Source organism: Neltuma alba, unplaced genomic scaffold (assembly GCF_004799145.2).
Source record: "Neltuma alba isolate B1F8T4 unplaced genomic scaffold, ASM479914v2 tig00010248_pilon, whole genome shotgun sequence".
Taxonomy (NCBI): domain Eukaryota; kingdom Viridiplantae; phylum Streptophyta; class Magnoliopsida; order Fabales; family Fabaceae; genus Neltuma; species Neltuma alba.
In genome coordinates this window covers 487,153-512,577 of record NW_021635175.1, presented here as the reverse complement: position 1 = coordinate 512,577, position 25,425 = coordinate 487,153, and the positions used below count along the sequence as shown (strand labels likewise).

At 32.8% G+C, this 25,425-nt stretch overlaps 1 protein-coding gene and 2 pseudogenes across 1 annotated transcript; 1 reads left to right on the top strand and 2 right to left on the bottom strand.

The window, feature by feature from the left end:
* Nucleotides 1-1,448: 1,448 nt before the first annotated feature.
* LOC114755312 (probable serine/threonine-protein kinase PBL2) lies at nt 1,449-10,499 on the top strand (annotated as a pseudogene).
* Nucleotides 10,500-12,503: 2,004 nt separating this feature from the next.
* On the bottom strand, nt 12,504-20,135 carry LOC114755320 (cyclin-dependent kinase C-2-like; annotated as a pseudogene).
* Nucleotides 20,136-22,459: 2,324 nt separating this feature from the next.
* On the bottom strand, nt 22,460-24,897 carry LOC114755314 (wall-associated receptor kinase 3-like). Its single transcript, XM_028944180.1, is given in 3 exon segments — nt 22,460-23,578; nt 23,581-23,885; nt 24,885-24,897. Coding segments are annotated over 2 exon segments (1,122 nt in total). The 5' UTR covers nt 23,812-23,885; nt 24,885-24,897; the 3' UTR covers nt 22,460-22,687.
* Nucleotides 24,898-25,425: the final 528 nt, after the last annotated feature.

Here is a 25,425-nt window from a genome sequence, read left to right as displayed (position 1 = left end):
GCTTCGTTTTACGGGCTACACCAAAGTGGTCCATATCACATAGGGCCCTCCTGGCGCGTGCTCATGGAATAGTCAGCTCCAAATGAAAGTGCTCTCTAGCTGACACAAATCCCTAAACCAAAAATCCTAGTTATAGCTAATCACCTTAGTCTCATTGGTCTACTATGATTAATAATTCATATGTCATTAGGTCTATTTTACATTCTTTTTTTTTCCCAAGAAGATGTGTCATTTCTGTTTATTTCGTCACTTAAAAATAGTATGTATCTCGGATATTTATTATATCTTATTTTTTTAATTTCTACATAATTTTATGCTTACAAATAATGAATATAAATATCATATTAATACAATATATTATGTAAAATATATACCAAATTATACTATATACATACAAGTTATGAATAATATGGCTCATAAACTCCATATAATACATGGTGAAGTTAATTTAACTTATTTTTTAAATGCTAATGACTTTATGATTTAATGAAATGAAAAAGTTTTTCAATAAGTGAGAGATTGCGGATTGATTTCGCTTACTTTCAAGTTGTACGTGTATACCAACTCCAGTTGATTTCTATTTATTCAATTCAATCCTATGGAAAGGCTTTTGTTTTTGTCAAGAAAGGTTCTTTCATTTGTCAAAAAGTCTTGTTACATCATGCATGACTATTAAAGATGGATAAATATATTCATTTTTAATTTAACCATGTAACATATCATATAACACATGCCATTTTTTTAGGATTAAACTAAAGAATCTCCCACAAAGTGATAATTTAGTTAGTTTGAGCCACTTCATGTTCCTACATAAGCATAATTTTGAAGAACATGGATAGTGTCTTCAATCAAAACTATACCATTGATAAGCAATTTATTTTGGAAGTCAAACCTTCAATTATCTCACCTATGATTAAGGAGAGGTAATTAAGTCCTTTAACTTAAAAAAAAATCAAATTTATTCATACTCAAACCATGAATTAAAATTACATGAAATTTTAAATAGGAAAAATCTTAAAAAAATGATATTATTAATGATTCAATTAATAATTTATAATAAGCACTACTCATTTTTTTATAAAAATTTTTTTATGCTAGGGATAAGATTTAAAAAGAACGAGTGGATTCAGTATGGTACTACTAATTGATTATTAAGTTCAGATTAATTTTTTCTTATATAAAACTCTGTACATGCTAGAAATTTAAAAATTAGATTATATGATTCATAAATATAGGCTGACTTATTGAGATTTCTATCTTGTATAGAGATAGATTAAAATATATATGTAAAGATGATTGCTATTTGCTATGAATTCATGGCTGCTCAATCGAATTAAATAAGTTGGAGTGTTTGAGTTTGACCGATAAATGCCTGTATATTTAATTTCACATTGAATGATTGAGTTTGAAAATTAAATTCAGCTCATTGGGATGTCTTAATTTAGCTAATGGGACATGATATCAGAAGATTTTCTTCAGGTATTTATATGGAGATATGGCTTGTAAGTAATGCAATAATATTTATTATTAATTTAAAGATTTAGGGAATGAGACTAATTCATTCCATTATCCTAATTAAGCCGGCGGCTCCGTAAATGGTGGGCTGATTTAAACACTTACTTGTTAAACATGATTGAATTTGACCAATAATAAAATATTGTGTATTTTAATTTTCTTTTCGGCCAAACTGATGTATTTTAATTTGATATCGTATAAGGTAGAACTTAAATCAAGTTTATTAGGACTGTCAAGTTCTTAATCACAGTTTGTTAATTGTCCTATTTTTTTTCTTATGATCATTTAATCCTAAATTCATATAAAAACAGGAGTTAATATTATTTTTAGTTTTTAAAATTTGATTTTATTTTAGTTTTAATATTTGAAATTGAAAATGAGTGATTTCAGGGACTAAAAGAACTGTTTTTTAATAGCAAAATGTCTTTGTTGACAAATTTGAAACCAGCTTAGGGAAAAAAAAACATTATTTTAAGGACTAAAAGTATCTAGTCAGACCAAAAGAAAATCAAATTTCATGAAAAAAAATTATTAGTTTTAAATTTCAGAGAATAAAATTAAAACGATATAATATTTTAAGTATTAATTTGACATAATAATTAAAATACATTTCATCTAAGTCTTGTCCCATCCAATAATAATGGTGTTTGGAAAATATGAATTCAACTCATTTGGTTGTCCTAATTTAGACAACATTGAGACACGCATTAGTCATAAGAAAAGGAAAAAGTCAATGAGACGTGATACTCTTTAAAATACTTTTGAAGTCTTATTTATAAGACATTTTTAGTATATTTTACTCATATCAAGAAAAAATTTAAACTGTATTAACTCTTCATTAAAATACAACAACTTTCTAATATTATTTCTATTTAACATATGCACCTTTAAAAAAAACCTATGCACACTATAATAAATAAATAACAAAATAGTATATTTATGCTAAAAATTTAATGAAGTGACTTATAAATAAGATTAAGAAAAATTTTTCTCTCTCTCTTCTATAAAATAGGATCAGAGGAGTAATTCAAGACAATTAATGATTGTAACGTAAAATATCAAAATGAAATCTATGATCTTCGGTTAAATATACAATCTCATCTCATCCTCATAAAATTAGTTAAACTATCACAGAGTATATTGCTCTTAAATTTTCCCCTAATTGATGATTGGCATCTCTTATTATAAATTTAAATTTTTTCCCTCATTCTTTATCTAATGGAAGCGGTATCTTTTTTTTTTTTTTTTAAAGCATTTAATTACTAAGGAAGCGTATTATATTTTAAGACTAGAAGTAGCATTATTTAAGGTATACCTACCTTATTCATTAGAGTCAAAACATTATGCAATTTGCTTGAGACTCCATATAAATAAATATAAGAGAATGTTCGTTTGGTTGTTAAAATATAGTTTCATATGTTTTACGCAATAAGTCTAAAACAGATTAGATTATCTATAACTTATGATTAGCATATTTTGCCATAAAAATTGGATAAATGTATTTGTTTTCAAGGTTATGTCAAGAATTTTAAATAGGATAATTTAAGGAAATTATAATATCTAATTGCTCCAAATATAAAATAAAATTTATTATATTGTTTCATTTTCTTGAGAGGACACATTAAAATTTTTTAAAATAAAAAAGTATTTTCAGACAAGTCGGGATAAAATTTTTCTCATATACTACTTCCGGTTCTTAATATAAGACCTTGTTTGACTTTTATTTTGATATTAAATATAAGATCTCAATCTACTTTGTTTCTCATATTTATATATATTTTTTTCAAAATAGTCATTCTAACAATAATAGTTCTAACCAATACACTTGACTAGTAAGGATATTTTAGGAACGACAACACCTATTTAGAACAAATAACTAATTCAACTTACTTCTTTAATCTCCTCAAATTAATCAACTAGTTCTTATAATTAGAACCGAAAGTTGTACTTACTTTGTATACTGTAAAATTACTTTTAAAATTATAGTTTGATTTTTATTTAAACACCGTAGTAATTGATATTGACAATAGAAAAGAAATGAAGAATTAGTCTAAGGAGGGAAATTGACTGTCTAACCGATGTGGAGGATGGTCCAATTCCACACTACTATTAAATGTTGGCTCTTGATCAATTTATTTTAACTTTTTCTTATCAATTTTGGGCATATTGTTATTATGTTGTTGCTTATTAGCCATGTCAAATTCAAAAGAATGTTAAAAAATGTTTGGCCATATTGACTCAATGTGGATTAATTCTTTTCTTTGATAGGAGAATTTTTTTATTTAGTGAAAAGGATTAATCTCTTGACACAAAATATGGATCCTTCTCCAACAATGGAGTAACTTGTCAATGTTGGAAAATCAAAGGGGCTTATCTTAAAATGGTTTAGAATTATGGGTACAGAATTTTAAAATTTCAAATTATAAGTATCATCATAGCAAAATTTGATTGTTATTGTGACTCTAATTGGGAAGTATGCATTGATTCAAGAAATTTTGACCCATGATATGTTGTGAGGTTAGTATACCAGCTCCCACATTTAATATAAGACTTAGTTGATTTATTGGGAAAGATTAAAAAAAAATACTAAATTACCTTAAAGTATTCATATTTATTTTTTTTCCATACCAGCTAATCTAATGATACATGTAAGTATTTTAAAGAGATTATGTCATATATGTTATAATTAAGTAATTTAATAACTTTCTTAATATCTCCAAATTAGTTAATTAATCATTATATTAAAGACTAGATGTAGTACTTGTTAAGCTTGACAGATAGTTAGCAGATGAGGCTTTGATGGTGAGTAGCAGGATGACTATAAATAAATCTATCCAAGCTATGTAAACTGACTTTGTCTTCCCAATTTAATATGCATCCAAGCTAATAATAATAATGGGTTGGATTGGGGAAACAAAGTGATGAAGCTAGAATTAGTCAACACATAGAATGTGAAGAGGTCTATTCCATTGTGAACAGAAGTCAATTCCACAAAATATCAATGACCAATTGTCTCAGTGGCAAGAATTTCTGCCTTGCGAAGTCTTAAATTTACATTATACGCTATGAAAAGATTCCACACAATAATGTTGGTCTTTTAATTATTTTATTTTATTTTAATAATTTTTTTGTGTGTATTTTTTTTTTAGTTGACGCTTTGCATTATAAATGAAAAACTCAACACATAAAATTTTATGTCCAACTCAACAGCAGATGCGGCAACCACATCTCATATATATATATATATATATATATATATATATATATATTATGAGCCATGTGAAAATAATTTTTAAAATTGTTTTGCCAAATAAAATAATGTAGAAGATTGAGAGTAAGCAAAGGTATATCTTAATATTGATCATGGTAGGATTGGCGAAAGAAAAGAGATGAAGTTTATATGATTAAAATTTTTTTTAATTAATTTTATTGAACAAGGAAGAGGGAAGAAGTTTTTGAATGCAACTAACTTTACCTTTTTAATTTTTAATTATAAATTATTATTTGCGGTGAATTATATGAATATAGCTTTTCCTTTTATAATCGTGAACAAAAGAGTGTAAGAGTTCAAGGTAATTTATGGGTTTTGAATCATTTTCCAGCGCTGTATTTTTGCTCTGAGGAAGAAAATGACATGAAGAAATCATAACAATGAGATATTTCATTTATTTGCATATTTTTTTCCTCTCTCATTTAATAATTAAGACTTTGACCTAATAATATCGACGTAAGTTAACATGTTGGCAACAGAAAATAAATATTACTTCTATCCTAAATATAAAAATCATTTTGTAATATAAATTACATTATAAAATGGATCTTAGATTTAAAATTAGAGGAGTACAATTTACATTAAAGTTTTTGCCATTCGTCATTACCCATGCATTTTTTTTTAAAAAAATTTACCATATACTAATTTATAGAGTTAATATAATTTTTGATTCTTGAAATTTATTCTCATTTTGGTTTTAATTTCTTAAGTTTTAAATAATAAGTTTTGGTTTCTAAAATTTCTTTAAAATCCAATAAAAATTTTAATTATTTTGTCTTTTAAAGGATTAAAACCTATGATTTGAAACCTAAGAGACTAAAATCAAAATATAGGTAAACTTAGAGATCAAAAATTATATTAACTCTAATTTATATTTAAAAAAATTTCACGATAAGCGAGCAACATACGGTTATTATTATTTTTTATATCACAACTTTTCAGTGCATGGTATTCATGTAGTAATTTTCTCTCAATTTTTTTTTAGTATGGACCATATCATGGGGGCGTTGGCAAGTCCAGACAGGGCTAGGCCGTGCGTCTATATTTTATTTTATTTTTTTAATAATACTATCTCCCATCCTAATTATAAGAATTAGTTGACTAATTTGAAAAAATTAAAGAAATGAGTTAAATTAGTTATTTGTAATAAATAAGTGTTGTCTTTCCTAAAATATCTTTGCTAATCAAATGTATTAACTAGAACTATTATTATTAGAAAGACTACTTTGGGAAAAATGCATAAATATGAGAGAAAAAGTGGATTGAGGCTTTATAATTAGGATCAAAATAAAAGTTAAATAAGATCTTATATTAATGATCGGAGGTAGTATTTAATATGGTTCGATTACGTGAATCGCTAATTATATCCCGATGATAATACAGCTCATCATGCTTATTAGATGCGGCTTCAAATTCGAGAATGATGTTCACATTATCTGTGAATGTTTAAATTATACTTCTCTTATCCTTAATATAAGAACTAATTATTAAAGTTAATTTTGATCTTAAATATACGACCTATTTTTCATATTTATTAATTTTTTCTGAATTACCTCTATAAATACTCTCTCAACCATAATCAAATAGAAGATGGAGAGATAATATTAAAAAAAATGATTATAGTATTTTAGAAAAAGCACGTCATATTTCTTATAACTAACTAATTTATCTAACTTCCTCAATCTAATCAGATTATTTAAATATATCTTATATTAAAAACCGGAAGAGTATAAAGTAAGAAAAAATATGACTGCATTCTCATATTCAAACTTTGAGGCATCTGATTAAAAAGTGTATAACTCTTATTAATGAATCATGCACTAAGTACTTTTATACTTATCATTTTTTTCTTCTCAAGGTTTATCAAGACTTCATTGCTCCTAAAGTGGGGATGAGAATGATTCTAAGAAGGAAAAAGAACTTGGCTGAGGAAAAAAAAAAAAAAGAAGCTGAGGAAAAAAACAGAAAAATCATGTTGAAAAACCAAAATAAGAAATTATTATTGCGATAACCGAATTATCTTTAGAACTAATTTCGGGATTTTGAGTGAAGAATAATTTTTATGCGTTGAAGTGAAACCTTTGATTTTTTCTTTCAGAATCACTAATTCGGGATTTAGGAATGTGCTGCATTTTGTTTAACCATCAGAATTTTGAAAACCTTTGAGGATTTTTTTTCAAAGTTCAAAATTGAGAAACTATTAGAAGAGATTAAGCTTTGTTGGTTGCCGGAAGGAGGGCGGAAACTCGAAATCCCCTTGAAAGCTCTTGCAGCCGCCGCCTCCAGATAGTTCACTGATTCTCAAATCTCAATTATCAAAAGAGACAAAAACAATATTCCTAATCTAAGCAAGATTTGATTTTCATTGCCACGTCACTGGGTTTGAAGATGGCAATGGAGTCTCTTCAAAATTTGACTGGAGTAGTGTCCATTTTTTCAACAGTACTGGAGATTCATAAATATTTCCCTTATTTTTTGATTCTTCCCAATTCTAAAGTTATGGCCTGCGATGTTCTTAATGGACTCTTTTTTCACTCACTTAACCTCTGATAAATAGCTTTCTGGGTTTGCAAGGAAATTGGATTCTGGTCTCTTGGATCACTTGTTTATAAACCTCCAATTTTGTGATTGTCAAAACTTAGTGTCAGCAATAGAAGTATCCTTAAGCTTCTTTGCCGTGATTCAGGTTGTAATTTGCATTTTAAATGGGATATGTTATTTGAAATTGGTTAACATTTCTTTGATTTTCATGTATCTAGATTACTTTCTAAACTAGTTGGTAAAAACTATAAGCATTGGTTCTCCTCTCTGTTAGCTACCGAATTTTGTATCAGTCTTAATATGTATGTAATGCATACAAAGGTTTATTATGCATAATGCGTTTAAAGAATTTGAAATCTAGACAAAAAAGCTAACACTTGTACGTTACATTTATTGCGGATTGTGAAAGCTTTTTTTTTGCTTTCTACTTATCCACAATTTGGCACATATCTGATTTTAACTTAACAACTTAGAAGCACCATACGTTTATAGCACTATGGCCATGTTCCAGCTGTTTCATTACCTATATATGCATTTGACTACCCAGAATTAATTTATGTCTTGATTATTTAAATTGAAAAGCAAATATCACCTGTATTTGCATTGAGTTTGGCATTCTGGTTCACCTGTTAAACTTCAGGGCTTTAGTACTTGGATTGGGTTTGGAATACTCAGTCATTCTCTGCATGACTATTAATCTTCTTGTGAAGTATCATGTTTGAAGAAAGTTTAATATAGGCTCTGTTTGGTTAGATGTTGTGCTTATTAAGCTCTCTTTTGGCATCGTAAATTCAATTTGTTGAAGTTAAATGTTATAGAGGTGTGCGGTTTATTGCATAAGAAGTTATTCATCTAGCTTCTTGTAACTTGTGGCCTCATTTGCTCTCAGGAAGTACAAAGTCTAGTAAGACACAACAGAATCACAATTCTTCAGAACAAAAAGCTGCTTTGCAAAGTTCAGTGTCAATCCTGTCAGACCCATTTCCGATAGTCTCAATTCATTTAGCTTCAATGATCTAAAAGAAGCCACCAAGAACTTCCGTGAAGAAAATTTTATTGGAGAGGGAGGTTTTGGACGTGTCTTCAAGGGATGGATTAACAGCAACACCTTTGCTCCCACGAAACCAGGGAGTGGAATGGTAGTGGCCATTAAGCAGCTCAAGCCAGAAAGCTTTCAAGGCCACAAGGAGTGGCTTGTATGTACAATAAGAACCTTTGAATTAAGATGTTTTTTTAATTGTTGGTCCTTCTAGGTATTGACTGATTTCCTGCCCTTCTTCTTGGCAGGCTGAAGTCAATTATCTAGGGCAGCTTCACCACGAAAATCTGGTGAAACTTATTGGTTATTGTTCAGAGGATAGAAATAGGCTTCTAGTTTATGAGTTCATGCAAAAAGGAAGCTTGGAGAATCATTTATTTAGAAGTAAGTGCAATAACTGAGCATATTGCCCTCCATATTTTCCTTTATTTTTTTCCAAAATTAAACGCATTTCATGACAGTGCATATTTTAAGAATATTTGCTGTTTGATGCACTTGAAAACTTTTGTTTTGGGAGAATCTCCCAATGAGATCTCTTTTTGTGTCCCTTTTCAAATAAAGCACAATGCTATGCGCATTTTGATCATTAAAAAGGCAATGGATCCGGTAAAAAATGCTACTCCAACAGTAATATCATGAGAATGATGTTCAAATTTGTCCAAGGATTAGGCTGAAAGGAAAAAAGGTCTCAAGGTTGACGTCACATGAAGCCTTTCGGTTCTCTTGATGCAGATTTTCTAGTGTGATATCATTATCTATCTTCACTTTTCAAAACAGCCATAAATCATTTGCCATTGAATTGAACCAGAGTTTCATTTTATTCGTGTTATCCTAAACTTTATTTTCCTCTCTGGCAGAAGGTGTTCAACCCATATCATGGGTGACCCGGATCAATATTGCGGTTGGTGTTGCTAGAGGACTAGCATTCTTACATAGCCTGGATGCAAATGTCATCTATCGTGATTTAAAGGCTTCTAACGTCCTACTTGATTCGGTATGTTGTGCTATGAAAGTTTGGCTTGTGAAACTGGAAAGTCTAAATTTTCTTATGTTTGTGCGCATGGTTTCATTCTGAAGGAGTTGCACTGAATTTGTGTGTAGGATTTTAACCCAAAGCTTTCAGACTTTGGTTTGGCCAGAGATGGTCCTACTGGAGATAACACTCATGTTTCAACCAGAGTTATTGGAACTCAAGGTTACGCTGCCCCAGAGTATGTAGCCACAGGTATGTTAACCTCTGCTGAATCTGAGTTGCTCCTTTCTGATCAAATTTCTAAGGTTCATATCTCCTGCCTTACATGTACTTGGCTTTAAGAAAATCATTTTCTTAATTGGCATACATGAGAAGGACTGAAATAAGGTGTTTTCTGTGAGAAAAAAATTAGGGCACATCCTATAAACTTTATGTACTCAAAGTTATTATCCTTCTCTTTCTCTCTCTGGGTTTTTGGCCCCATTTCATGGTGAGAGGGATATCCTGCTTAATGAGGCCTTGTTCGATTCGTCCGAGGAGTGTTTGGAGTGGAGTCCTGAATGATCCAAGCCATGTATGAAAGTGCACCTTTAAATCACTTTGGAGAGAATTTAGTTCGGATAAAGCCAGCCATGATCATATCGTTAATAGTCAATAAAGTAAACAAAGAGTGGTCTTCCATTAGTGGCTTTGGTCGCACTGTCCCATATGTCTGTGTTTAGCCATCAAACCACCTCTCGTTTTGATCTCTCTAACCGGTAGAGTCTCAGTCTTGCTGCAACATTTGATTAAGACAGGCAATTAATGGTTCAGTTTCTTGCAGTTTGCTATTTCCAGCCAGATTATATCCTCAATCTATAAACTAGATTGGCGTATCACTTCATCTTCTTTACTTTGGTTCTGACTGAACAGGTCACTTGACTTCGAGAAGTGATGTCTACAGCTTTGGTGTTGTCTTGCTAGAGTTGCTGACCGGTAGACGAGCATTAGAAGACGACAGACCTGGGTCCATAAGAAATCTGGTGGACTGGGCAAAGCCTTTCTCGATAACGACGAGTTACATGGACAAGCTTGGTGGCCATCAGAAAGGATCAGACGCTTCAAGCTGTCAGCCGATACTCCACGATTGGAGCTCAAGGATCTTGAAGCATTCAATCTAGATTGAACTCCTGTGCAATGTCATCTTGACTCTAGATGTCTGGATGTTCTTGCTGCATTGGAAGCTCTCAGTTCCTCAAGTTCAACCCCAAGGACCCCAAAATCTTACAGTGAGAATTTTTCAATCAGGCATTCTAGTCCTAGTCATCCCAAAAGGCAATCAGGCATCTAAAGTCTGTCTGAGTCACTTGTTCTGTTGTCTCTGTGTAGAAGAAATGCTTTTGGTTTCCCTGCAGTGCTATGTCCCCTAAGCTCAAGTGCAGTGCATTGGGAAGGAATAGATTTGCTATAAAAAAAAAAAAACGAAAATAATATGGTCATTTGAGCTTTTGCACTTGAGTGATATAGGCACTGCAGGGAATTTAAATCCCAGTGATATCTGTATGATATTTGTATACATTCAGGGCTTGTTTGGATTGACTTATAAGTAGCTTTTCAAACGTGATTTGCGAAATATGAGATAAGCATGTGAGGAGAGTTTTTTTTCGGTTTATGTGAACTTACTCAAAAGTCTCTATTTTGAATGGAGCTCCCAACAAGCCGTGAAAGGCAGCTTGGTGCTTGCAGGCCCAGAGAAAGGCATGGCAGGATATTAACTTACTCCAACAAGTGCTTTGTTCTGTCTATTTTTTTTTTTGGGGGTGTTGGTATTACTATTTTGTATTTATTGAATAATATGCCTACTTTCCTCAGCATGAGAATGCATCACGGGATTTGTTAATCACTGGAAAGGGCTAATAGCTGTCTTGTGGGAATACTTGAATATATGAGCAATATTTGAGCATTTTAATTCTTTCATGATTAGGCTGTTGAACATGAAAAATTAGCTCCTCTTGAGCAGTACAATTAATATTGACACTAGTTTTTTACTCCTTTATTTTTTTTTTAAAAAAAACAGTAACTTTTCTCTTGTAGGCCAGTCAAAAAAAGGTTTCTTACAACCAAGTATATGTAAGGCGTACAGTTGCATACGTGCAAGGTTGAATTTTCCTGATTTGGATTTTTCTTGTCTAGACTCTTTTTTAATAAAGATATAAAGGTGTACGTACTCCTTATTCAAGTACTATCACATATTCATATAAATTTATTTTCGTATTTTGCCCAAATTTATCTTTCTCTGAAATTGACAGCAGAAGGAAGAATTTAAACTCTACTTCGATTGTGTAAATTATGTGTGTATTTTCTTTATTTTAGGTCCTTTAGTTTCATGAAAATGTTTTTTCTAAGAATTCTCTTAAATATAAATAGAGAACGAAATAACTAGAAATAACAGATTATTAGAATGTGCCTCCATTAGATTCTAGAGGATCATCTAAAAAGTAGGATGTTTTTGAATGCATCTAGAAAGATTCAGACAGAAAGACTAACATATTGGATGGATGACATTTTTTTTTTTTTTACGTCTTTCATGTCTTCTTTTGTGATTCATGATTGGATTTTACCAATTGGATACCTTAATTTTTTAATTAAGCCACTTTATGTTTTACTAAAGGTTTACAACTATAATTATTTAATTTTTTATAACTCAAATCAATTTGTACACACATTCAACCCAAAAGAGAAAAAGAAAGGGCGGCAATAAAGAGTACGAATAGAACTAGCATTAGCGGCAATGGTAGCCACAGTTATACTTTTCAATCTTTCATCTGATTTACAAATTGGTCCTTGCGTTATATTTGACATTAATTAGCCCAATTCTAATGGCTTCGAAATATAACATGCATTATCCTCATAGTTAAAATACAATCCAATCAAATAAATGTTGAATAAATATTTCAAAACATCACAAGAATTCGATCTATGGTTTAGTATCAATTTGAGAATAGTCAACAAAGTAATATCACATAGCTGAAATTCTATTAGATGGGTATATAACATTTAAAGCAGGAACAATATATTTTTTGTGTTTGAAACCATAAAGACTGAATTAATACCAATTAAATACATGACAGATTAATCTCAAGGCATCCTACTGTGGCGTGTTCAATTACAAGACAACATAACTCTGGGGAAACTCATGACTCAGACAATAAAATGTATCCTCACAGGACTTTCTACAACACGAAGTGCCTCAATAAATATTATCCTAGCATACTGCCATAAACCAGTGGCACAAAATTTGGAAAAAAAAAAAATAGAAAAGAAAGAGAAAATTACAAATTATTGAGAAGTTATCTCTGCAGTTAAGGTTCCATAATTGACTAGATCATTAATGGTTGCATCATCATGGCTTCCAGGAACTTCAGGTAATATGATAATATGATTTCATTAATATATACTCCTCATCGAATGCTAATATCAGTTCTTCAGTAATTCATAACTCCAACTGTGAATATTTCAATCATCTATTACTGACTTCTTGACATGACACTGACAGCAGTTGTAAGAATAGGCTTTTACTGCTGCCAACCATACTGCTGGTTGCGGTTTCCACCCATCATGTTTGAACCACGGCCAGCGCCTGAGCCACTGTATGGACCGCCTTGGGATAATTAGGGCCTCCAACTCCATAGCCGCCACCACCTCCGCCTCGAGGACCTGCACCAGGCATGCCACTTTCCCGTACGGTGCTCCTCGGCCTTGAGGAGGATATGGCCCACTGCCATAACCACCTCCTCCACCTTGACCTCCACGGTTTGGGTGGTTGTATCCTCCACCAGGGTTCCCACCTGGGGGTATCTTCCTGGCCCACCAGAGGGGCCTCGAGGCTTCCCGTAATGATGGCCAGGGCCTCCAGCAACTGTGGGTTGTGAGCTATGCATAGGGTTAGGACCTGGCCGCATTTGGGCATGAGGTTGCCCTGTCTGCTGAATGGGGGGAAGACGAGTGTGTTGCTGAGGGTGCTGCATTTTCTGACGCTTGGCATTTTCTTCATGTTGTCGTTGTTGCTGCCGCTTTTTTTCTTTGTCTGAACTCGTGTGACGACTCATATTTGGGTAAGCTGAGCCAAACATGGAACCAGTAACTTGAGAAAATTGGTGATGCATATTTTAACTGGGAAATGACTAGTGGAAAATATACAACAGAGTGCTTAAAGGGAAAAAGAATCTGGCAATAATTTGACTAAATAAAGATCATATAGATTTTGGGGAACATATCATCGAGGTGGGGAAAACAATTGGGGGCAACAAAAAAAAAACCCCACAGAGCACAGCACCTGGAAGTCATACCTCTTGGGATCACATGGCAAGGGATCAGTCCAGAAATACTCAGCATCAAGTGCATCCTTAGCAGTAATTCTCTGTTAAAAAAATAACATTTCCATGAAAGAAGTAATTATATTAGAAAGAGAAGATTCATCTTGTACGAGAATAAGACTATCCTCAAACCAGTAAGTACAGAAAAGGTTCAGAACAGATCAAATTACCAACATCTAGTGTATCCTTAGCACTAATTCTCTAATGAAAATTTCCCACTTTTCCATAAAATAAGTAATTATATCAGAAAGATAAGGTTCATCTTGTAGAAGAATAAGATATCGTCATACCATAAAATACATGGAAAAGCTCAAAAGATACCAAATTACAAAGACCCTATCAAATCCTTGGGAAACCCATTTGTTTAACACTCAAGAGGAGCAATATACAACATTCTACCTAACAGATTTGATGGTGATGAGAAGCCCTGAGAACAGGTATTCCTCTCAAACCAAACAAACCACAGAATCCCATAAACCACATTGCCAGTGTTTAGTTTTCTCTTTAACACATCTACAAACAAAAGTGAGGAACTATTCCAGAATACAACTTTGATCACATTACATAAGCTTACAAAAAAACAGAATAGGATTTTTTGCCACAAATTCCAATATAAAATTTTCAATGCTCTATGCATGATTCTAGCAAAATAAGACAGCATATATAACAACCCAAAATCAAATAAAGAAAAACGGATTAATTAGACAATCAGTAATGCCAGGCTTTTAAAGCTCCAAAATCAGATCAGAACCATGATAGACGATGTACCTGAGCAGGATCAAGTGTCAACATCCTCTCCAGCAATTCTAAAGCATGGCGATCAAAACTATAATCCAAGCATGATGGAGAAAAGCTATTAAGATAATTAACAAGGAGACAGAATGCAGCAACATAGGATTATTGATGCTGTTACGGTGATACTCACTGCCTGAAGACTTCCCTCAGCCGTCTTACCAAATTAAAAAGATCCTATCAAATCCTTGGGAAACCCATTTGTTTAAACACTCAAGAGGAGCAATATACAACATTCTACCTAACAGATTTGATGGTGATGAGAAGCCCTGAGAAACAGGTATTCCTCTCAAACCAAACAAACCACAGAATCCCATAAACCGCACATTGCCAGTGTTTAGTTTTCTCTTTAACACATCTACAAACAAAAGTGAGGAACTATTCCAGAATACAACTTTGATCACATTACATAAGCTTACAAAACAAACAGAATAGGATTTTTTGCCACAAATTCCAATATAAAATTTTCAATGCTCTATGCATGATTCTAGCAAAATAAGACAGCATATATAACAAACCAAAATCAAATAAAGAAAAACGGATTAATTAGACACTCAGTAATGCCAGGCTTTTAAAGCTCCAAAATCAGATCAGAACTATGATAGGCGATGTACCTGAGCAGGATCAAGTGTCAACATCCTCTCCAGCAATTCTAAAGCATGGCGATCAAAACTATAATCCAAGCATGATGGAGAAAAGCTATTAAGATAATTAACAAGGAGACAGAATGCAGCAACATAGGATTATTGATGCTGTTACGGTGATACTCACTGCCTGAGACTTCCCTCAGCCGTCTTTTCATTGGTCTTGTGGGTTTGAACTGATTATACCATGGACACTTAGAAACCCCAGGCCAGTTCACTTCATCTGGTGCTCCACAAAGCTCAAAAATTTTGTTTAGTTGTTCTGGCTACAATTTTTACAAAGTGAACAAGTATTACAATTTCAGCTATAAAAGAGATGATTAGAATTAATATATACACCAAAGGCCATATATTATACTCCTCTTATCCTTAATGCAAGAGTTATTTAACTAATTTGAGGAGATTAAGAAGTTAAATAAATTACTTAATTCTAACAAATGTAACATGATCTCCCCAAATAAATTACTCATAAGTTAGATAAATTAGTTCGGGAAAAAATGATACATATGAGAGTAAATGAATTAAGGTCTAACATTTAGGAACAAAACCAACTATCTAACTAGCTCCTATATATTTTCGGCCAAAAAAGAAAACTAGCTCCTATATTTAAAACTAGAGGAGTAAAACAAGAAAAGGAATGCATGCAAGGCACAAATAAATTCTCAAATAAAGGATATATGAAAGTTGGATCCAGTATTCTAGCCAATTCTTGCCATTTGCATGCCATCTAACATCCTAACGAACGATATAAGCTTCATATTTTCCAGTAAACCACATTTACTGCAACTATTACAGGGTTGAATAACTACTTAGATCAATATGAAAATAAGAACCTGAATCTGAAGCCACTTGATTGAAGTGAAGAGGTAATTACAGTTACCAAGAGAAGAAGTTTACAATATGCATATAAAAAATGGCAGCAAGTACTTAGACGGAGAGAAATTAAAAAGAAAAACAAATATTTTCCCACAATAATTTGTGCCTTCATGGACAACATAAAGGACAAAACCTGCCGTACATACAGTATCACCTAACTTGCTAGTGCACTTCGTTCGCATGCACACTAATCAACCAAACACTTGAAAATTATAAAACCACAATAATTAGAGAAATATTAATGACCTCATCTTTTCCAGGGAAGATAGGCTTGCCATGGAGAAGCTCAGCAAAAATACATCCAACAGACCACATATCAACAGCAGGTCCATACTTTGTTGTTCCCAGCAGCAGCTCTGGGGTCTGAATATATCAAGATCAAGACCAAATCCGTTAAGAGTACACACCACTTTCATAAATCCCCCTTTCTTAACCCAGATTAAACTGTCATAGAAAAATTAAAACAAAACTCATGCACCTAAAAAGTCACACTATTTACCTATACCATAATGTGATCACACGATTTGTAAGATTTGCATTGTGGTCATTAGAAAATGATCGTGCAAGTCCGAAATCTGCAAGCTTCAGATTGCCTTCATTGTCTATAAGAAGATTGGATCCTGCATCAGAACGAAATACATGAAATATGCATATCATATACAATAAAAAATTAAAATAAATAAGCCTCTAGGGATGAAATCCAGCTTTACACAAACCTTTTATATCACGATGAAGTACTTGATTCACATGGCAATAATGAAGACCCGTCAAAAGCTGTCTCATGTAACACTTAGGCCAGGAGAAGCAAGTCAGAAAATGTTTAAATGGATTACTACCACTAACATTTGATTTAAACAATATTTGCAGCAATACCTTGATTTGGGGAACTGTAAATCTCATCCCAGGTCGATCAGCAAGACCAGTCAAATCATGGTCCATGTATTCGAATACCATATAAATACCACCTTTATATTTGTTTCCATCTGTAGTATCCAGCACAAAGAAAAATGCAGACATGGTAAGATGCCAGATAACAAAGAAACTAAAGGAATTTGATAGTGAAATGATAAAGCAAATTAGGCACTGGTGTGCTAATTGTTAATGAGGTAATTAGATAATATTGAAAATGGAAACCTGGCTTCCCTTGCTCATCTTTCTCAGGGCCTGGGGATAAAAAGACCAGTCATTTTAGTAGCAAAAGCAAAGTTTCATAACAATCCACATTTATATATTTAAAACCTTTACCTGGTGATGTCACTATCTCCTTCAACTTAATAACATTTTCATGGTGTAATTTTTTCAGAATTTTGATTTCACGAATAGCAGTAATAGGAAACTGCAGCAAAAGCAACAATTCAGGGAAGAACCACGTAATACAAAGTTAGCAGCAGAGGACCAATAATACTTTCTCAATTATTGAGGGTCACTTGGAGGTTCTCATTTATGCTCAGATCAGCTAGATCGTAAATAAAATTATCTAAAACCCCCATAGTAGAGTAAATAACATTCAGCAAGGCGATCAAAGAGATACCCCCTCTCTCTCATTGTCCATTCTTATTTTCTTCAAAGCAACAATTTCACCTGTTCTGATTTCTCTAGCCATGTAAACTTGGCTGCAAGCACAAAGGTATGGATCAGTTCCTTCTTGCAGCATCAGCAATGAAGGATACACCCAGAAACAAGATTTTTTTGGAACAGAAATAGGCTAACAACTCTACCAGCAGGCTATAACTCAAGCATATGTCTTAAAAGGGAAACTTAAGACAAGACATGTTCGCAAAGAAAGTTAAAAGTTTCTAGCAATTCAATTCAAGTATGTCGTGTAATGGGGAACTGAGTCCCGCAAAAAAAAAAAAAGGGATGCTGATTAGAATTCAGAAAAAAAGAAAATGGCCAAAAAAAATCTTTATAAAAACTGGTTTGATGGCTGCAGATAACGGTATACATACCTATTAACTGCTAATAACCTCACAAAAGTGCTATTCTTATATTTGTAAAATTAGAATTTAAATTTTTAACCTTCGGCTGCTTATATTAATGACAAATGAAACTCAAGACTTCATTAATATCAGGGAACATCTGTCACAATGAACCCAATTTGCAATTCTTACACCTAAGTTGGCGTCTTCCAATTCCAAATCTACAATTTTTGAGACATAATACAGCAAAATTCATGTTCGCTATTTTGGGTTAAATAATTAAATTAAATGGGTGGTGATAAGTAAAAGCTATTTCTAATTATCTTGGAAGAAATCAGAAACAAACTTCCAGATGAGGTAAGGAAAAAATGAAATTCTGAAGGAAAAAAATTTTAAAAACCAAAGCAATTGGTACGATCTTCAAAACCCTTTGAAAGAGAAACCCTATCAAGGATTGTTGCCCCCCCCCCCAAAAAAAAAAAAAAACCAAAGCCATTGTCCAATAGTATATATAACTGGTCGCATACACTTGCACCAATTCTGTAGTTTGAGTCCAATCACAATAAGTATTGCGACTCAGAAAACACACGTCTAAATTTGAATAATAAAAACATATCGAACTATAAGAATTAATGACAGCTGAAAACTAGCTTGAAATATAAAAATGTTACATATGCACATCCTTATAATATAGATAAAATACTAACGATAATAAATATGATTCAAAAATTCAGAAACAAACTTAAAAATAAGTCATAAGATAAGACCGTTAAGAATTTCAAGTGTTTTAAATTTTGCTCCCTTTTTGACCTTTTAAGGTGACATACGTGTCTACAGAAATTTTACAAGCAATCTAGATTTAAAAAGGAAGAGTGTTCACAATCTCCAAATGCCATTCCAATTGAGAGGGAAAAAAGCTTATCTGAAGGTGGCACTGGGCGAAAAACAATTAGATAAACATAGATCATTAGGTGCTTGATAAGTTACAGGAGTTTGGGCTTCCTCATCAAAAGGGCCAAAGCTGGATCTTTCACCCCTCATGGGTGACATAAATACATTATCAGCAAGACTTTGGTAAGCTATGAACTGCCAATGCATTCGTTTTATTTCACCCGTTATGTTTCTCCATTATCATTATGCACTATATAAGAGGTCTTGTCAGTGCTGCTATATGGTAAGTAAATTGAGGTTAGAGCTTCTGTACTGATCAGCATAATAGACAGTTATACAACAATAGTTACCAGCCAACTAACAAATTTTAGCTCTTATTATCCACAAATGACTATATGTCTGGTAAGTTGAAGTTTAAACAATATACATTTATTAGCTCCCAGGTGAGTCGCCCAAAGAAATAAGAAAAACGATATTATGATCAAACATAAGTTGTTGCCGACAACCATAACCACATCATACCTACATGAAAAGCAAAATTGGAACATATGTTTAAGAAATTCGAGTATGAATCATTGCAAAACTAAAACAGAAACAAAAATCAACAAATATAGTCACACTGCAAGAAGGAAACAAAGAGAAAGAAGTTAAGACTAACCCATAAGTTCCCTCGCCAATCTGCTCCAACTTTTCGAAGCAATCAACACTTCTGGATCCCCATGAAGGGTACTCATTAAGGTTCAGCTGCCCAGGGGCCGCAATAGCCATTGCTCCTCAACCCCAAATCAGCGTTCGAATTCAAAATCAAGAAAACCTAGCAGACAGAGAACATAAAAAAGAATCAACCAATGGCCAATTAGGGTTTTTCACTACCAACACAGTCGGAGAAAAACAAAGAACAACATACCAGCAGTGCGACAGCGTCGGAATCAAATAAAGTCGGAGCCTTTCGAGAAAGGCAACGTAGGAGATAGCGGAGTGGTATGGAAGGAATGGGATGAAAGCTTTGAGAGGAACAACGGTATCGGGATCAATGGAGAAGGGAAATTGGGAACAACGAAGAGTTCAAGAAAATGATATCAGGGGTAGGTTGAGTCATATGAGAGCAATTGTTGACTTCGTGAATCCTCTCTGCCCTCTCGATTACGATTCGAACACCTCAATGCAGGCTATAACGATTATGTCCTTCGTACAAGCAACGGTGTGGCCGGTAAGCTTTGCTCGATCGTCCGGGGTTTAGGTTTTACGTCTCTCCAGCCTCTTACGATTTTGGAGGATGCCGCTACTAGGGGACTCGATTAAGATTGATGATCCTCCTGGGACCGTCGTTCCACGCTAACGCTAACCTTTTCTGTTTCTTTGGGCGTTTCCTACTGTTTATCATCTTGAAGGGACTTGGTTTTTAAGTAAGGGAAAATAGTAAACAGAGACTTCCTAATAATATGTGAAATTATGATTATATCTGAAATACCCTGACAAGTTAATTATGAAATATAATAAATTTATTTTAAAAAATAATATTTTCAGTAGACTAAATCATAACTTGATTGAGAGTATATTAAATAATAAGTTGACAATAAAACCAGATTTTTATTTTTTACTTTTTAAATTAAGAATTCTAAATCATAATGTCACATATTAGAGGGTTTGGTTTATTAGAATCTCCCAGTATTATTTCTTAAACGAAATAAATAGAATCACCCCTTTGTTTAGAGAAATTTTTAGATACTCCCAAAGTGCCAAATCATATCAACTCTGTCCAATGAGAACTCTCCACCTCATATAATACCAACGCACGAGTGATCCGACTTACACCCATTAACCCTCTCTCTTCTGCCTTCAAGAGACCCCAGGCTCTCTTTGGTTGGAGGATTATGAAGAGGAGAAGGAAGGAGATAAGTGTGTTTGGTTGGAAAAAATAGAAGGGAGGGAAAGGAAGAAATTTGTTTTTTAGTGCTCCCCTCTTCTCTCTATCCTCCCTTCTAAATTCAGGATTTTTTAGAGGAGAAAAAAAATATTATGTTTAACATTGACCAAACTACCCATACTAATTTTTCAATATTTCAAGTTGGTCTATCTTATTAAAATTTTTTTTTCACTTCTTTTTTTTAACCACTAATAATAATAATATTTGATAATGATAATATAATATTATAATTATATAATATATACATATCATATATATTAGTATATAAATATCATTACATATGTGTATTATAATTATATATCATAGTGTGTGTATTATAATCTCAGATAACATGCATATATATTAATATATACATATCATATATATTAATAGATATATTTATAAAATTAATGATATAGAATGTTAAATTTTTTTATCATATTTTCTAATTATTTTTAGTTTTATCATGTTTTTATCACATGTAAGTGAGGGAATTGTTTTTATTTAAATTGATAAATTAAGAAATAATAATTTTGGTATAAATATTATAATAAAAAAATAAATAAATTAAATATAGAGATGACATATTTATTAATTTATAATTACCTCCTCTTCCTTTTTTTATAAATCAAATAAAAAATATTTGCTCCCTTCCTTCTTCACCAACCAAACAAAATCACGACTTCTCTTCTCTTTCCCTCCCCTTCCTTTAATTAACCTATCCTCTCTCTTTCCGTTGAACCAAACAAAGCCTCAAACTCTTTTTCCTTCGGCCCTAGCACCATATCCAGATTCGTAGCACAACATCAAGTGTGGAGGAGAAGGCACAACATGTTGGGCAAATTATTAGAATACTCTCGGACTGTGTTGTTCCCTTCTTCCTCAACCATGGTAACAAGAACATTATATAACTTTTGTTGGCAAAATAGTCTCCTTCATCTCTATTATCAAAATCCTCATCCCCCTATTCATTCTCTTCAGAGTCGGCGTTGCTATTACCTACGAACTCACCGGCACCACGCGGCGCCATGGAGGGGGTAAAGTTCCGATTAGCCACCTTGATCCCTCTCGATGAAGCATTCTGGCTAAGTCAGAGCATTTCGTAAGAGCGCGGCGGCCGTGGAGATATGCCCATTGTCAATCGATGGCCAAAAAATGAAAAGAGACATGAGATATATGAGGAGAGAAGAAAGAAACGGGGAAAGAGGAAACTGGGGCAAAAGAGGAAAATTAATTTTTATTATTGTAATTGTAAAACAACAAATTGATGTGTATGAGTTGATGACGTGGGTTAAAATTATATGAGGTGGAGGGTTCTTATTTGACAGAGTTAATATGATTTGGTATTCTGGGAGTAGCTAAGAATTTCTCCTTTTTTATATATTTACTTCTTTAAAATAAGAGGGCAACAAAGGGGGTTTTTCTTTTTCTTTTTTTCTTTTCCTTGACCTTAAAACCTGCAAAATGGCATAATTTATATTTAAACTAAGTGCTAAAAATAATGCGACAAGATCTAAGAAGCCTTGTTGGATGATATAACCAGCGGAAGCTATCATTTTTCTTCTATTGTGAATGAGTTGGCAGATGATTTTTTTCCCTCAATATAATATTTCAGTTAATTATACATATTGAAGGAGTTTTTCATCAAGAGAGTAAATTATAATACAAATAGCTAAAAGATATACTCTAACAAAATCAACATGTATTTTTTACACTTAACTAACTTAACTAATATTATTGATTTCTCTGCAAAATTAGTTATTTAACTCAAGGAGTAGATTATGAGACTAGGTATCAAGAGCCACACACACATTATAAAATATAGGAAAATTAAATTTGCAACTTATAGGAACTAACTGCAAACAAATTACTAGTTAGGTTCTTATCACCTTCCGTTGTACTCTCACATTCCTTAAATCTCCCAAAAAAGTAGAAACAGCACATAATTAAGAATACAGTATAAGATTATCGCCCACTATCCATAATCTCAAATGCTACTTGCTTTTGTATGCTATCATAGCTAGCAACTGAGAAGCTAGCACTGGCACCCCCATATCCATCATAAGGGCAATGGCCCAATAAGTATTCACTTTCTTCTGCTTTCATCATATCCTTGTCCTTCTCCTGAAGATGCTTTTCCATTGCAATTAGACCCTCTAACTCCATTGCTACTTCTTTCATTGTTGGCCGTTCCTCTCCATTAACCCTAACGCATCTGCTTGCCAATAAGGCTACTTCTTTCAACTGTTTTGCGTTCTTCCTTTGGTCTAGTACTCGCCTATCAAGAATCTCCCACAGGCGATCTTCTCTCATTGAAGATACAAAATGGCTAGCCAATGTATTGAATTTAAAAGCCTTACTCCCAGTGAGTAACTCCAGCAGCACAATTCCAAAACTATAGACATCACTCTTCTCATTCAACTGACCTGTTTGAAGGTACTCAGGATCCAGATATCCTATTGTTCCTTGAACCACAGTGGCAACTTGAGCTTCACCAAGATGGACAAGTCTTGAAGCTCCAAAATCAGATACCTTTGCTCTATCATTATGGTCTAAAAGTATATTGGCAGACTTGATATCTCTATGGATAATTGGAATAGAAGCTGCAGAATGTAAATAGGAAATGGCCTCAGCAGTTTCTGTAGCTATTCTTAATCGAGTCTCCCATGTGATAGAACATTCATTTTTTGATGGGTCTAGGTGGTCAAGAAGGCTTCCATTCTCTACAAACTCATACACTAACAAAGGCACTTCAGTTTCAAGACAACATCCCAAAAGTTTAACCACATGCCTGTGGTTGATTTGGGAAAGCACAAACACTTCATTGATAAAACTTTTAATATTTTGGGGATCCCCTCCAACCTGGACTTCTTAATTGCAACAATTGTGTTGTCTGGCAATATACCTTTATAAACTGTGCCTTGTCCTCCACGACCAAGAATTCTGCTTTCATCAAAGTTGTTTGTGGCATTCTTAAGCTCAACTTTTGTAAATATTCTGGTTCTGTCGGTATATCTTTGTTGTTGTGAAAGTTGTTGTAGAAGCAAGTTTCCTCCATTTTGCTCAAAATTTCTCTGTCTGAGTTGCATCAGATTCCTTTGCTTGTGTGCCCAGCATAATGTGGAGACAAGTGTGAAGACACCCAGCAAAGCTAAAGTAACAACTACAAGTATAGAGTTCAAGATGTGAGTTTTTCTTGAAAGAAGTTCCGAAATGTGATTTAAAAAGTGTGAAGATGCCAGTCCTATGCGCATGTCTAATCATTTTCTCCAGCACAAAATGCTAAATAAACTGCAAAGATGGCGGTACAGATTTTGTCCAATTGAATATAGTTAAAACAAACTATTATCCCATTACGTTTACAAAATATTTGAAATTTTTAGAAAATAGTTTACTTTTAAAATTAGAAACTAAATTATATTTGGTATCATTTTTTTGGGTTATTTTTTCAATTTAATTTGAGAAAAACACACAATTTGTTCAATGTGTAAGAGGGGGAAACTTTCAAGTTTAGTATCTGCTTGTCCTAAAAAAATAAAAATATTGATATATATATTTATATAGACACACAGACATTTAAGAGAGAATTATAATTAGATCCCAAGAAAGAGATTTAATTACCGTAAAATCTATAGCTAATTGAAGAGTATGTAATGATAAGCTTTATGACAAGAAATGACAACAGGTTCATATTGATTACTTGTTATTGTGATTTTTTGGTACTTAAATTTTCTCATTGGGACCTCATGACAACTCTCCCTATGCTTAATGTTCAATAAATACATTTATTTGGTGTAGAAACTTAATAATAATTTACATTATTAAAAAATTATTTTGGTTGACTTAGTTATTTTAAAGCATATCTTTAAATTTTTTTCATTCAAAGCTGCTCTTTAATATATTTGCAATTAATGAAAATAATTTAAAAAAGTTAAAATTTTGGAAATAAAGTAGATTGATACCTTAAATGCACGTAACTAAATAATAGTGTAGTATCAATTTTAGATGGAATGGTCATGACTAATGATTTGATAAAGTATTAATGACTATGACTGAAAAAATTATTAGGATTTAATTTTAAAAAGTATATGGCAATTCAATTCCAAATCAAGTCAAACTAAAAAAAAAAAAAAGGGAATTTTTAATAGATCCAAATGCTTACCTAATGGAATTGTAAGGCTTGGCCCAGTAGGGCTGCAGCCTGAGCCTGGTTCAGTTTCGTTGCGGCCATTGCCCTTTTGTCCATGCGGACAGGAGCAGGTGTAGCCCCCATGGGTGTTACGACAACTATCCTCATGCAAGCAATTATTTAAGTTGATGTCCTGGCACTCATCCACATCTGAAATTCCGTACACATCGTACCACAAATCATGTGAAAAAAAATCTTATAGCACTGGTTAATTTCTTCTCAAATCAATATTTCTGGTTAAAGCGAACTTTTGAAATGTTTGTGCTTTTACAATATTGTTAACTATTTACTTTAAAAAAGCAAAAGCAAAGAAAACACCGTCACTATCGTTGTGCTAGAGCTTATTATGATTCTTTCAAGAAATAAAAACCAGACCGATTGTTAAACAAGTGGAGGTAGTGGTTAAAAGATCAGTTGGTCAGATCGGGATTACCTTGGAGTCCAACCGGTCATATTAAAATGATATAATTTAATTGAAAATAACAAAAGTATAACAACATTAATAATCACTAAT